The following is a 13,390-nucleotide window of genomic DNA, read 5'->3' as shown; positions in this document are numbered from 1 at the left end:
GGATTACCAACAGACCCCTGGCTGTCTTCAAGCTGGCACTGGACAAGCACCTAAAGTCGGTTCCTGACCAGCCGGGCTGTGGCTCGTACGTTGGTTTGCGTGCAGCCAGCAGTAACAGCCTGGTTGATCAGGCTCTGATCCACCAGGAGGCCTGGTCACAGACCGGGCCGCGGGGGCGTTGACCCCCGGAACTCTCTCCAGGTAAACTCCAGGTATCACAGTAGACAACAAGAGTATTTCACTCCTCCATGGAAGATGTGTTCATTTAATATCACATACCTGCAGGCTTCTCCCAAGAAGCTCATTACTAGCAATTCTTTAAATCACTTGTTAAAGCAACTGCTCAAGAAAAAAATTCTCGCCTAGCTGGAAGTAATAAGATACGGCACCCCGTGGCCCGGTGGCAAAAGCTCTCGCTTCACACGGCGAGGGCCCAGGTTCGATTCCCGGCGAAGGGGTAGAAATATCGGACGTGTTTCCTTAAACCGGTTGTCTATGCTCACCCATCACAAAACTGACCTAATTTGCCCGAAATGCTCAGCATAACAAGCGGCTTTCTACTTAGTAGTATGTCACTGATGTCAGCTGGGACTGTATACCTTGTACATGTACTTGTAGTAAATAAAGATATTATTATTCATATTCACATTGAATTACTTCTTCAGAGTCTGTGAACTGAAATCCTTTCTACAATTAAGAAAATGCAGTATACCATTCAACCTTGAACCAGAGCCCCAGTTTTATGTGTAATTGCGATACTAAATTTTTGTTTGGTTCAATGAGTTAGTTTAATATGTTTATTATGCACCCCATACCCATCCTGTGGGCGGTAGTCAAAAGATTACAGAGGTACATAATTGGTCCAGGGACTGGGCCTCAAAGTTTTGATAGCTGAGCAAGTTACAGAGGTAATGAATTCACAATTTACAAAGGTAATGAACTCACAATTTACAAAGGTAATGAACTCCAGGTAGGTCTGGTCACAATCATGACAAGTTACAAAGGTATTTACAGATTACAGAGGTACACAATGGGTCCAGGGACCGGGCTCCAAAGTTTTGATGGCTGAACTAGGTACAAGGTAATGAACTCACAAGTTACAAAGGTAATGAACTCACAAGTTACAAAGGTAATGAATACTGTAAGAATGGTTACTTACGTTTATACATGGCTGCAATCATGAACAAATTTTAGAGTAATGAGCAATTCACACTTCAATGAGAGGTGGATGTTGAACATTTTTCATCCCTGCTTGCACCCTGTATACTGCCAAGCACATTCTAAAGGGGACAAGAAACTGGAGAAAATGTAAAAGTTTGCAACAAGACTAGCCCAATAGCTAAGGTTTTTTTCATATGAGGAGAGGCTAAAGGAAATAAACCTGACGACACTGGAAGACAAGAGTGATACGGGTACATAAGATAAATTTACAATGTGGATAGTACCAAAATGTTTCGGGGATGGGATGGGATGGGATACAACTGAAAGTTAAAAACTCAAGAGTCATAGGGATGTTATGAAGCATTTCTTCGGAGCAGAAGAGAGTGAGTGGACCTAGCAGCAATTAGAGAAGAGGTGGAAACAGAGTTGTTAATCGAACACACACACACACACACACACACACACACACACACACACACACACACACACACACACACACACACACACACACACACACACACACACACACACACACACACACACACACAGGAATAGGCTCCGAAGTGTCCCTGTTTGCAGATGTGAAGATGTTGAGAAGAATTCAGTCGGACGAGGACCAAGCAGAACTACAGAGGGATCTGGACAGACTGCAGGCCTGGTCCAGCAACTGGCTCCTGGAGTTCAACCCCACCAAGTGCAAAGCCATGAAGATTGGGGAAGGGCAAAGAAGACCACAGACAGAGTACAGTCTAGGGGGCCAGAGCCTACAAACCTCACTCAAGGAAAAGGATCTTGGTGTGAGTATAACACCAGGCACATCTCCTGAGGTGCACATCAACCAAATAACTGCTGCAACACATGGGCGCCTGGCAAACCTAAGAACAGCATTCCGACATCTAAATAAGGATTCGTTCAGGACACTGTACACCGTGTACGTTAGGCCCATATTGGAATATGCAGCGCCAGTTTGGAACCCTCACCTAGCCAAGCATGTAAGGAAACAAATTGCAATGCAGATCAACAAGAGCAAGCACACACAGAACCATCCCCAGAACCCCACAACCAATCACACTATCCCAACACAAGCTACAATCCACACTCACAGCTCCCAACCAACACTCAGCTATAGAATCCCACCAGGTCCCCACCCTCACAGACCCCCCAAAACACAAACGCTGATGGAATAACAAATAAGTGGGAGGAGTGGCACAAAAAAAAACTTATCTCCCTGATACACCCTGTCAACTAATTACACGAATACCACCTGGTGGTTAACACTTACACTCACTCACCCATTTGACCATAAACAGAAATATCAATCTCAATCTCAAAACAATGAATCTTAACTAGTCATAAGTTGGCCTGTGATACTCCAATACTGAAACTATGTATAGTGCATAAACAAAAGCATTCACATTGCTAAACTCACAAACTAGTATTTAGTCACTTAGCCATAATACCAACTTACGTCATAATTTTGTAATATTTTAAACTTAAGATTTAATTTAAGTCTGCCCGAAATGCCTAGCCATGCTAGGTGTTCTAGTGGTACACTCTGTAAATATTATTTCACTACATGTAAACCACACAATAACCAAATTCTGTAAACTCAGCATTGTAATCCTTATAGAGAATAAACTTTGAATTTGAATTTGAAAAGAGTCAAAGAGGCATCACCGGACATCATAGCTCTTATAGAAATCAAGCTCACAGGTATGATAACAGATGCCATCTTTCCAAAGGGATATCAGATCCTGAGGAAAGACAGAGGGAACAGGGGGGGAGGAGTGGCACTGCTGATCAAAAACCGATGGAATTTTGATGAGCTAGAGAGAAGACAGTGGAGAAGCAAGAGGCTACATAGTAGGAACACTTCAGTCTGGAGGTCCCGAGGTGGTAATTGCAGTGATGTATAACCCACCACAGAACAGCAGGAAGCCAAGGCAAAAGTACAATGAGAGTAATAGAGCGATGGTTGACACACTGGCTGCAGTGGCCAGAAGGACTCACGAAAGCAGGGAAAAACTACTGTTCATGGGTGACTTCAACCACAAGGAAATCAATTGGGAGAACTTGGAGCTGCATGGGTGCCAAGAAACGTGGAGGGCTAAGATGATGGAGGTAGTACTGGAAAAATTCATGTACCAACATGTAAAGGACACTACCAGAGAGAGAGAGAGAGAGAGAGAGAGAGGAGAGGATGAACCAACGAAACTGGACTTAGTATTCACCTTGAGTAGCACAGATATTGAGGACATCACATACGAAAGACCCCTTGGGGCCAGCGATCATGTGGTTTTAAGCTTCGAATACACAGTAGAGCTACAAGTGGAGGGGGAAACAGGAAGGACCGGGTGAATGAAGCCAAACTACAAGAAAGGGAACTACACAGGAATGAATAACTTCCTGAATGGGGTTCAGTGGGACAGAGAACTGGCAGGGAAGTCTGTAAACGAGATGATGGAATATGCAACAACAATATGCAAGGAAGCTGAAGAGAAGTTTGTACCCAAGGGTAACAGGAATAATGAAAAAAAAGAGGATGAGCTCATTGTTCACCCAAAGGTGCAGGGAGGCAAAAACCAAGTGTGCTAGGGAATGGAGAAGTATAGAAAGCAAAGGACCCAGGAGAATAAGGAGAGCAGTCGTAGAGCCAGAAATGAATATGCATAGGTAAGAAGGGAGGCCCAACGGCAATATGAAAACGACCTAGCAACGAAAGCCAACTCTGACCTGAAGCTGTAATACAGCCACATCAGGAGGAAAACAACAGTCAAGGACCAGGTAATCAGGCTAAGGAAGGAAGGAGGAAAAACAACAAGAAACGACCGCTAAGTATGTAAGGAACTCAACATGAGATTCAAAGAAGTGTTCACAGAGGAGACAGAAGGGACTCCAGAAAGACAGAGAGGTGGGGGTACACCACCAAGTGTTGGACACAATGCATACAACCGAGGAAGAAGTGAAGAGGCTGGTGAGTGAGCTAGATACCTCAAAGGCGATGGGGCCTGATAACATCTCTCCATGGGTCCTGAGAGAGGGAGCAGAGGTGCTATGTGTACCTGTAACAACAATATTCAAGACATCTATTGTAACAGGGAGATTACCTGAGGTATGGAAGACAGCAAATGTAGTCCCAATTTTTAAAAAAGGAAACACACATGAAGCACTAAACTACAGACCAGTGTCACTGACATGTTTAGTATGCAAAGTCATGGAGAAGATTATCAGGAGAAGAGTGGTGGGACATCTAGAAAGGAATGAGCTTATCAACAACAGCCAACACTGTTTCAGGGAAGGGAAATCCTGTGTCACAAACCTACTAGAGTTCTATGGCAGGGTGACAGCAGTAAGACAAGAGAGAGAGGGGTGGGTAGATTGCATTTTCTTGGACTGTAAGAAGGCGTTTGACATAGTTCCACACAAGAGATTAGTGCAAAAACTGGAGGACCAAGCAGGGGTAACAGGGAAGGCACTACAATGGATCAGGGAATACTTGTCAGGAAGACAGCAGCGAGTAATGGTACGTGGCAAGGTGTCAGAGTGGGCGCCTGTGACGAGTGGGGTTAAAACAGGGGTCAGTCCTAGGACCAGTGCTGTTTCTGGTATTTGTGAACGACATGACGGAAGGAGCAGACTCCGAAGTGTCCCTGTTTACAGATGATGTGAAGTTGATGAGAAGAATTCAATCGGACGAGGACCAGGCAGAACTACAAAGGGATCTGGACAGGCTGCAGGTCTGGTCCAGCAATTGGCTCCTGGATTTCAACTCCACCAAGTGCAAAGTCGTGAAGATCGGGGAAGGGTAAAGAAGACTGCAGACGGAGTACACTCTAAGGGGCCAAGAGACTACAAACCTCACTCAAGGAAAAAGATCTACTGGGAGGACCCAGTAGTGGTCAGTGAAGAGGCGGGGCCAGGAGCTGAGCCTCTACCCCTGCAGCCACAATTACGTGAGTACAGTTAGGTAGGTGAGTACACACACACCACACACACACACACACACACCACACACACACACACACACACACACACACACACACACACACACACACACACACACACACACACACACACACACACACACACACACACACACACACACACACACACACACACACACACACACACACACACCACGTGGTTCTGTGCTTTGAATACATAGAGTTGCAAGTGGGGAGAGTAACAGGAGTTGAGTGGGAAAAGCCAGACTATAAAAGAGGGGACTACATAGGTTTGAGGAGCTTCCTGCAGGAGGTTCCGTGGGACAGAGAACTGGCAGGAAAGCCAGTAAATGAAATGATGGAATATGTAACAACAAAATGCAACGAGGCAGTGGAAAGGTTTATTCCCAAGGGCAACAGAAACAATGGGAAGACCAGAACGAGCCCCTGGTTTACCCGACGGTGTAAGGAGGCAAAAACAAAGTGCAATAGAGAACGGAAAAAGTACAGAAGGCAGAAAACACATGAAAATAGGGAGATTAGTCGCAGAGCCAGGAACGAGTATGCACAGGTAAGGAGGGAGGCCCAGCGACAGTACGAAAATAACATAGCATCGAAAGTCAAGACTGACCCGAAACTGTTGTGTAGCCACATCAGGAGGAAGACAACAGTCAAAGACCAGGTGATCAGACTGAGGACAGAAGGTGGAGAATTCACAATAAATGATCAGGAGGTATGTGAGGAGCTAAACAGGAGATTTAAGGAAGTTTTTACAGTAGAGACAGGAAGGGCTCTGGGAAGACAGCACAGAAGGGAACATTAAGAAGGAATATACCAACAAGTATTGGATGACATACGAACAACCGAGGAGGAGGTGCAGAAGCTGCTAAGTGATCTTGATACCTCAAAGGCGATGAGACTAGACAACATCTCCCTGTGGGTCCTTAGAGAAGGAGCAGAGATGCTGTGTGTGCCCTTAACCACAATCTTCAACACATCCCTTGAAACTGGGCAACTACCTGAGAAATGGAAGACAGCAAATGTAGTCCCCATATTTAAGAAAGGAAACAGAAACGAGGCACTGAACTACAGACCTGTGTCTCTGACATGTATAGTATGCAAGGTCATGGAGAAGATTATCAGGAGGAGAGTGGTGGAACACCTGGAACGGAACAAGATTATAAATGAAAACCAGCATGGCTTCATGGAAGGCAAATCCTGTGTCACAAACCTTCTGGAGTTTTATGACAAGGTAACAGAAGTAAGACACGAGAGAGAGGGGTGGGTTGATTGCATTTTCCTAGACTGCAGGAAGGCCTTTGACACAGTTCCTCACAAGAGAGTAGTGCAGAAGCTCGAGGATCAGGCGCATATAACTGGGAGGGCACTGCAATGGATCAGGGAATACCTGACAGGGAGGCAACAACGAGTCATGGTACGTGAAGAGGTATCACAGTGGGCGCCTGTGACGAGCAGGGTCCCACAGGGGTCAGTTCTAGGACCAGTGCTATTTTTTATATATGCGAACGACCTGGACAGGCTGGACACGTAGTCCAGAAACTGGCTTCTCGAATTCAACCCTGCCAAATGCAAAGTCATGAAGATTGGGGAGGGGCAAAGAAGACCGCAGACAGAGTATAGGCTAGGTGGACAAAAACTACAGACCTCACTCAGGGAGAAAAATCTTGGGGTGACCATAACACCGAGCACGTCACCGGAGGCACACGTCGACCAAATAACTGCTGCAGCACATGGGCGCCTCACAAACCTGAGAATAGCGTTCCGATACCTTAATAAGGAATCGTTCAAGACACTGTACACTGTGTATGTTAGGCCCATACTGGAGTATGCAGCATCAGTCTGGAACCCACACCTGGTCAAGCACGTCAAGAAGTTAGAGAAAGTACAAAGGTTTGCAACAAGGCTAGTTCCAGAGCTCAGGGGAATGTCGTACGAGGAAAGGTTGAGGGAAATCGGACTGACGGCACTGGAGGACAGAAGGGTCAGGGGAGACATGATAACGACATACAAGATACTGCGGGGAATAGACAAGGTGGACAAAGACAGGATGTTCCAGGGAGGGGACATAGAAACAAGGGGTCACAATTGGAAGTTGAAGACTCAGACGAGTCACAGGGACGTTAGGAAGTATTTCTTCAGTCATAGAGTCGTCAGGAAGTGGAATAGCCTAGCAAGTGAAGTAGTGGAGGCAGGAACCATACATAGTTTTAAGAAGAGGTATGACAAAGCTCAGGAAGCAGAGAGGGAGAGGACCTAGTAGCGATCAGTAAAGAGGCGGGGCCAGGAGCTGAGTCTCGACCCCTGCAACCACAATTAGGTGAGTACAATTAGGTGAGTACACACACACACCACACACACACACCACACAAGCCACACACACCACATACACACACACACACCACACACACACGCCACACACACACACCACACACACACACCACACATACACACACACACACACACACACACACACACACACACACACACACACACACACACACACACACACCACACACACACACACACCACACACGCACACACCACACAAACACACCACACACACAAACACACACACCGTGTATGTCAGGCCCATACTGGAGTATGCAGCACCTGTTTGGAACCCGCACTTGATAAAGCACGTCAAGAAACTAGAGAAAGTACAAAGGTTTGCGACAAGGTTAGTTCCAGAGCTAAGGGGAATGTCCTATGAGGAAAGATTAAGGGAAATCGGCCTGACCACACTGGAGGACAGGAGGGTCAGGGGAGACATGATAACGACATATAAAATACTGCGTGGAATAGACAAGGTGGACAAAGACAGGATGTTCCAGGGAGGGGACACAGAAACAAGAGGCCACAATTGGAAGTTGAAGACACAAATGAGTCAGAGAGATAGTAGGAAGTATTTCTTCAGTCATAGAGTTGTAAGGCAGTGGAATAGCCTAGAAAATGACGTAGTGGAGGCAGGAACCATACACAGTTTTAAGACGAGGTTTGATAAAGCTCATGGAGCGGGGAGAGAGAGGGCCTAGTAGCAACCGGTGAAGAGGCGGGGCCAGGAGCTAGGACTCGACCCCTGCAACCACAAATAGGTGAGTGAGTACAAATAGGTGAGTACCACACACACACAATACAAACCACACACACACACGACACACACACACACACACACACACACACACCCCACACACACCACACACACACACACCACACACACACACACCACACACAACCACACACACACACACCACACACACACACCACACACACACACACACACACACACACACACACCACACACACGCACACCACACACACACACCACACACACACACCACACACACGCACACCACACACACACACCACACACACACCACATACACACACCACACACACACCACACACACACACACCATACACACCACACACACCACACACACACACACACACACCACACACACACAACCACACACAAACACCACACACACACACACACACCACACAAAAACACCACACACACACCATACACACACCACACACACACACACCACACACACACACAATCACACACACACCACACACACACACCACACACACACACCATACACACACACACACACACACACACACACACACACACACACACACACACACACACACACACACACACACACACACACACACACACACACACACACACACACACACACATACATACATACAAACAAACATAAGGAACCTTCACTCTCCAGTGTTTCACATCCTGACAACTCTAAGGATAAAAAAAAAATATTACCTAACATCTCTGTCTCTGAGTTTTCAATTCCCAGCTGTGCCCTCTTGTTCCTATTTCCCATCTCTGAAACATCCTGTATCTGTATCAGACTTAAAAGAAGATCTAAAATTATTGTCAGTTTGGTAGGCCCTGTGCCCTTCTCTCGAAATATCATCTGGGCGCCTGGCCTACGTTTCCTACCCATCGAAGTGTTCCTGCTAGCACATGTGGAACTACTTATTTGCCACTACCCATACCTACGCCTACACCTGAATATGGGGATGAGCATGTCACTCTTCCCAGTACACACATCTACAACAGTCAGACGGACACCACACGTGACCCCACTTGAAGCTGGAGATGAGTTAGGTGCACAGGACTTACCTAAAATGAATGACTGAGTCAGTCATGCCACAGGCACCATCAGAGAACACTAATTTAACCATGGTACCTGTTAAGGTGATAGGTGTTAAAAAAATAACTCAGAAGCACCTTTCTCTGGAGAGGCATTGGATTCGCCTGACCTTCCTCAAATTATAACAAACTTGCAGAAAAAAACTGAGCATCTTGAACAGATGCTGATAAATTTTATAAATATAGGTAGTAAGGATGATGCTCTTGAGTACGATGATGATGTCAAAAGTGTAGCAATCTCCATTCAGTTTCAAGCAATTTGTACGAAAGAAGTCAATGACTCTTGGCTTCAAGAACTGCGGGGAACTGGCTGGCAGAGGAAAAGCCTTATAGTTTTTTTTTATGTGTTACTGAGATATCAATATAATGTACATTCAGAGCTTTCAATGCAAAAAAGATAGTATCTTTCTACTAGGTATAAAAGTGTTGTGGATGTACCGTTAGATTTTTTACTAGGCACTGACATTCACCACCTTTAAAATGAATATTATAAATGTTTCTTTAGAGTTTTTTATTTCTTTTAAGTGTTCACAGGAATAATTATGTGGTTAGGTTAGGTAAGGTTTGTCAGGAAACAGGACAAGTGCTTCCTGACGCAGGTCTTATTATGTGGTTAGGTAAGGTTCATCAGGAAACAGGACATATGTGTTTTTTTTTTCTGATTCGTCGGTACTCTCCCGGCCCGGGTCTTTTCCAAGTAGTGGTGACCCGGCCTTGGCTCCCTATCTGGGGAGTGTCTCGAGACCTAAGTCTCCCATGGGAGGAGGTACAAGTACCCACTCATCTTTTACATATGTGGTTTATTATTATTATTATTAAAGATTCGCCGGTAGGTTCCCGGCCCGGCCTTGGCTCCCTCTTTAGGGAGTGTCTGAGACATAAGTCTCCCATGGGAGGAGGCACAAATACCTCCTCATCTTTGGGACCAACTGTCCCCAGGCCTAGCCACAAGCTAGGCCTCTCTGGTCTGCCATCCCCGCCACAAGGGGGCAAATGGGAATGACAGTCTTATGAGCTAAAGGCTCGGGCTCAGGCACCTACCCTACCCTAGAAGGGTTAGGCATGGTATCGATCCATATGTTTTTTTTTTTTTTTTTTTTTTTTATTCGCCGGTATTCTCCCGGCCCGGGTCTTTTCCAAGTAGTGGTGACCCGGCCTTGGCTCCCTATCTGGGGAGTGTCTCGAGACTTAAGTCTCCCATGGGAGGAGGTACAAGTACCTCCTCATCTTTGGGACCAAGTGTCCCCAGGCCTAGCCACATTCCCCGCCCTCACGGGGCTCGTAGGGAGAAGCTAGGCCTCTGGTCTGCCATCTACCCCGCCTCAAAGGGGCTCGTGGGGATGGCAGTCTTATGAGCTGCAGACGGTAGCAAGCTCAGGCTATGTGGTTATACTGGTACCTTGGCACATTCCTAATACTGCAAATCTGTATAATAACTGATTTCTGGATAAAAAGGACATTACTGCTTTACACTCATTTTTTTTTTCAACAAGTCGGACGTCCCCCACCGAGGCAGGGTGACCCAAAAAGAAAGAATATCCCCAAAACGAAAATACTTTCATCATTCAACACTTTCACCTCACTCATACATAATCACTGTTTTTGCAGAGGCGCCCAGATACAATAGTTTAGAAGCATGTATAAAGATACAATACTAATATTTTTGTTAAATTGATATTTTTGTTGACAATTAATTACTGTCTGTTAATCAAGCTTACTACAAATATAAAAATTAGCCTATATGAAAATAAAGAAATAAGCTTTATTATGGAGAGAATATTTTTCAAGACTTGCGTTGAATTTCTTCCATCATGGTATCAACCAGCCACATGTCTTCCTTAAGAATGCTAACCACAGCATGTTGATAAACCTCTTCCTCCTTGTCTCTTGTAAGTCCATATCGTAATCCACATCCAGACTACTGACATCTGAGCTATCAGTTCGTTCAAACATCCCTGAAATTATATGTATATCTATATATATATATATATATATATATATATATATATATATATATATATATATATATATATATTACTAAAATATTTTAACCTGAAAAAAGTATTCTATTTACAAATAACCCATTCATATGAGTTAAACTTATATGACCTTTCAGTCAGGCTTCTTCCCCATCTATTATTCACATTACACATTAGAAATTACATATAGTACCGTGATGTGTGAGAATTTTTTTTAATGAAGATGTTAAAACTGGTTTACAGTACTGTGTGGATTGCATCAGTTGTGTGTATAGATCCTCCAGTCGTATTACGTATTCCTTTATCTGTTTCTGTCAACATCAATGGAATGACTTGACGAATACATACGTTCTGAAATAGATTAGTATATGATATCTAATTGGATAAAGTACAAGAAATTCATTATACTTTAAAAATATATGTTTCTGACAAACATAAATGTATAAAAGAGGAGGAAGGTACACAAAAATTAGCACAGAGCTTCTTTTATATAAAGGGAAGGGGGATAAAATATCGTATTATATAATTAATGGAAATAAATGCTTAGGAAAATGTACAAAGGAGAATGTATAAATAAAAATTCTTAACCTCAAATTACCAAAGGCCTACCTTCAATGTATTAGTATAAGTTGCTACCATCATGTGACGAAAAACATCAGTGGCAAATGTTCATTGTTTCTCTCCTGCAAAACACTGCATCATTAATTAACAATATTCTGTTATTAAAATTTTCTAAAATACAAAAAAAATATGAATCCTTGTTATGAGGTCATAAATGAGCAGTCATAAAACCTTAACATATACATAATCAATTTAACTCAAACTTTCTAAAATTTAATTATTATTGAAGTGAGATTGTTGAAAAAAAGAATGGCTAGGCCTGGGGACAGTTGGTCCCAAAGATGATGGGGTACTTGTACCTCCTCCCATGGGAGACTCGAGATACTCCCCAGATAGGGAGCCAAGGCCGGGTCACCACTACTTGGAAAAGACCCGGGCGGGGAGAATACCGGCGAATAAGAAAAAAAAATCGAATATTTGTTTTATTTGAAACTTTATCAGCGTAGATTTCGTTAATGACAACTTCAGCGCCACCGAATATCGGAGTCATAAATAATCTGCTACTTATGAGATCTGGAAGATAAAAACAGTGAGAAATAAAAAGTTAACTACCCGGTGTTGTCTTATACAAAAATATCTTGTCGCCAATACGGTGTTAAAAACTAACTTTAGTTCTGCTAAGGCCTTTTCAATGGTGACCTGCACAATGCCATGCTCATGATGGTAGTTCGGGATCCTGGCATAGCATACAACTTTAAAGCGGCAGTAGGGGTTTTCAGGCGTGAACTCGACTGGCGACATGTTAGGAGCGTAGTAACCTGCAAAATATTTTGGAAATAAATTAAGATGTGGAAGAGTACCACAACTGAGCTTTTCAACCATACAACAGCCACCCACTTGCTTTCTTTAAGCTTTATGACAACAATTTAAAAATTAATAATACAGTATTAACTTATCTTCTCCAGCAGTCCATAACACTTGAAGTTGATTCCACTAGCACGGGACCTCATTATTTTCATTATTGAAGTAGAAAGATGTAGAACATCTGCAAAATATAAAACACTTCTTCCAAACATTGAACACTATATCAGGCACCACAGTGTAGTACACTGTATTTGTTTCTTAGTTTCATTGTGTTAATTGATAGACACAAACATACAAACCTTTTTGTCCCCTTGACTGTTTTATGTAATATAATTTTTCCAAATATTTGTTTAGGAGATAATTAAAAACACTTGCTACATAAGATCGGACAAGCTGTATGTTAATCTGGGTCCCAAAGAAGGAGGTGGAGGCGGCGGAGCTGGATACATCACCATGACGGGTGATGATAAGCTACTGAGGCCTCCAGCTTGACACTTACAGTGGACTGTGAAACCATGTTCGTCACTAACTGACCACACATTTTTCTATATTGGAGTTTATGGTTCTGTAAATGTAGGTTGCACAGTAGGAGGTGTGGATGTTCTGTACAGTAAGTTTAGGTCTTTGAAGTGTGAGGGGACGGAGAGTGTTGCCTTGTATTGGATTACGTG

At 43.8% G+C, this 13,390-nt stretch overlaps 1 protein-coding gene across 1 annotated transcript in view; it reads right to left on the bottom strand.

Moving 5' to 3' along the window:
• The window catches only part of LOC128692007 (NF-X1-type zinc finger protein NFXL1), a 204,499-nt gene extending 191,327 nt beyond the window's left edge, over positions 1–13,172 (bottom strand). The window contains exons 1-3 of the mRNA XM_070085222.1: positions 11,904–13,172; positions 11,541–11,645; positions 11,168–11,270 (exon numbers count right to left, since the gene is read on the bottom strand). Coding sequence (XP_069941323.1) covers positions 11,168–11,268 — 101 coding nt within the window. The 5' untranslated portion in view covers positions 11,269–11,270; positions 11,541–11,645; positions 11,904–13,172. The remainder of the gene's footprint in view (positions 1–11,167; positions 11,271–11,540; positions 11,646–11,903) is intronic.
• Positions 13,173–13,390: the final 218 nt, after the last annotated feature.

This window comes from Cherax quadricarinatus, chromosome 15 (assembly GCF_038502225.1).
Source record: "Cherax quadricarinatus isolate ZL_2023a chromosome 15, ASM3850222v1, whole genome shotgun sequence".
NCBI lineage: Eukaryota > Metazoa > Arthropoda > Malacostraca > Decapoda > Parastacidae > Cherax > Cherax quadricarinatus.
The sequence above is the reverse complement of the archived record's forward strand: the minus strand, read 5'-3'. Positions and strand labels throughout refer to the sequence as shown.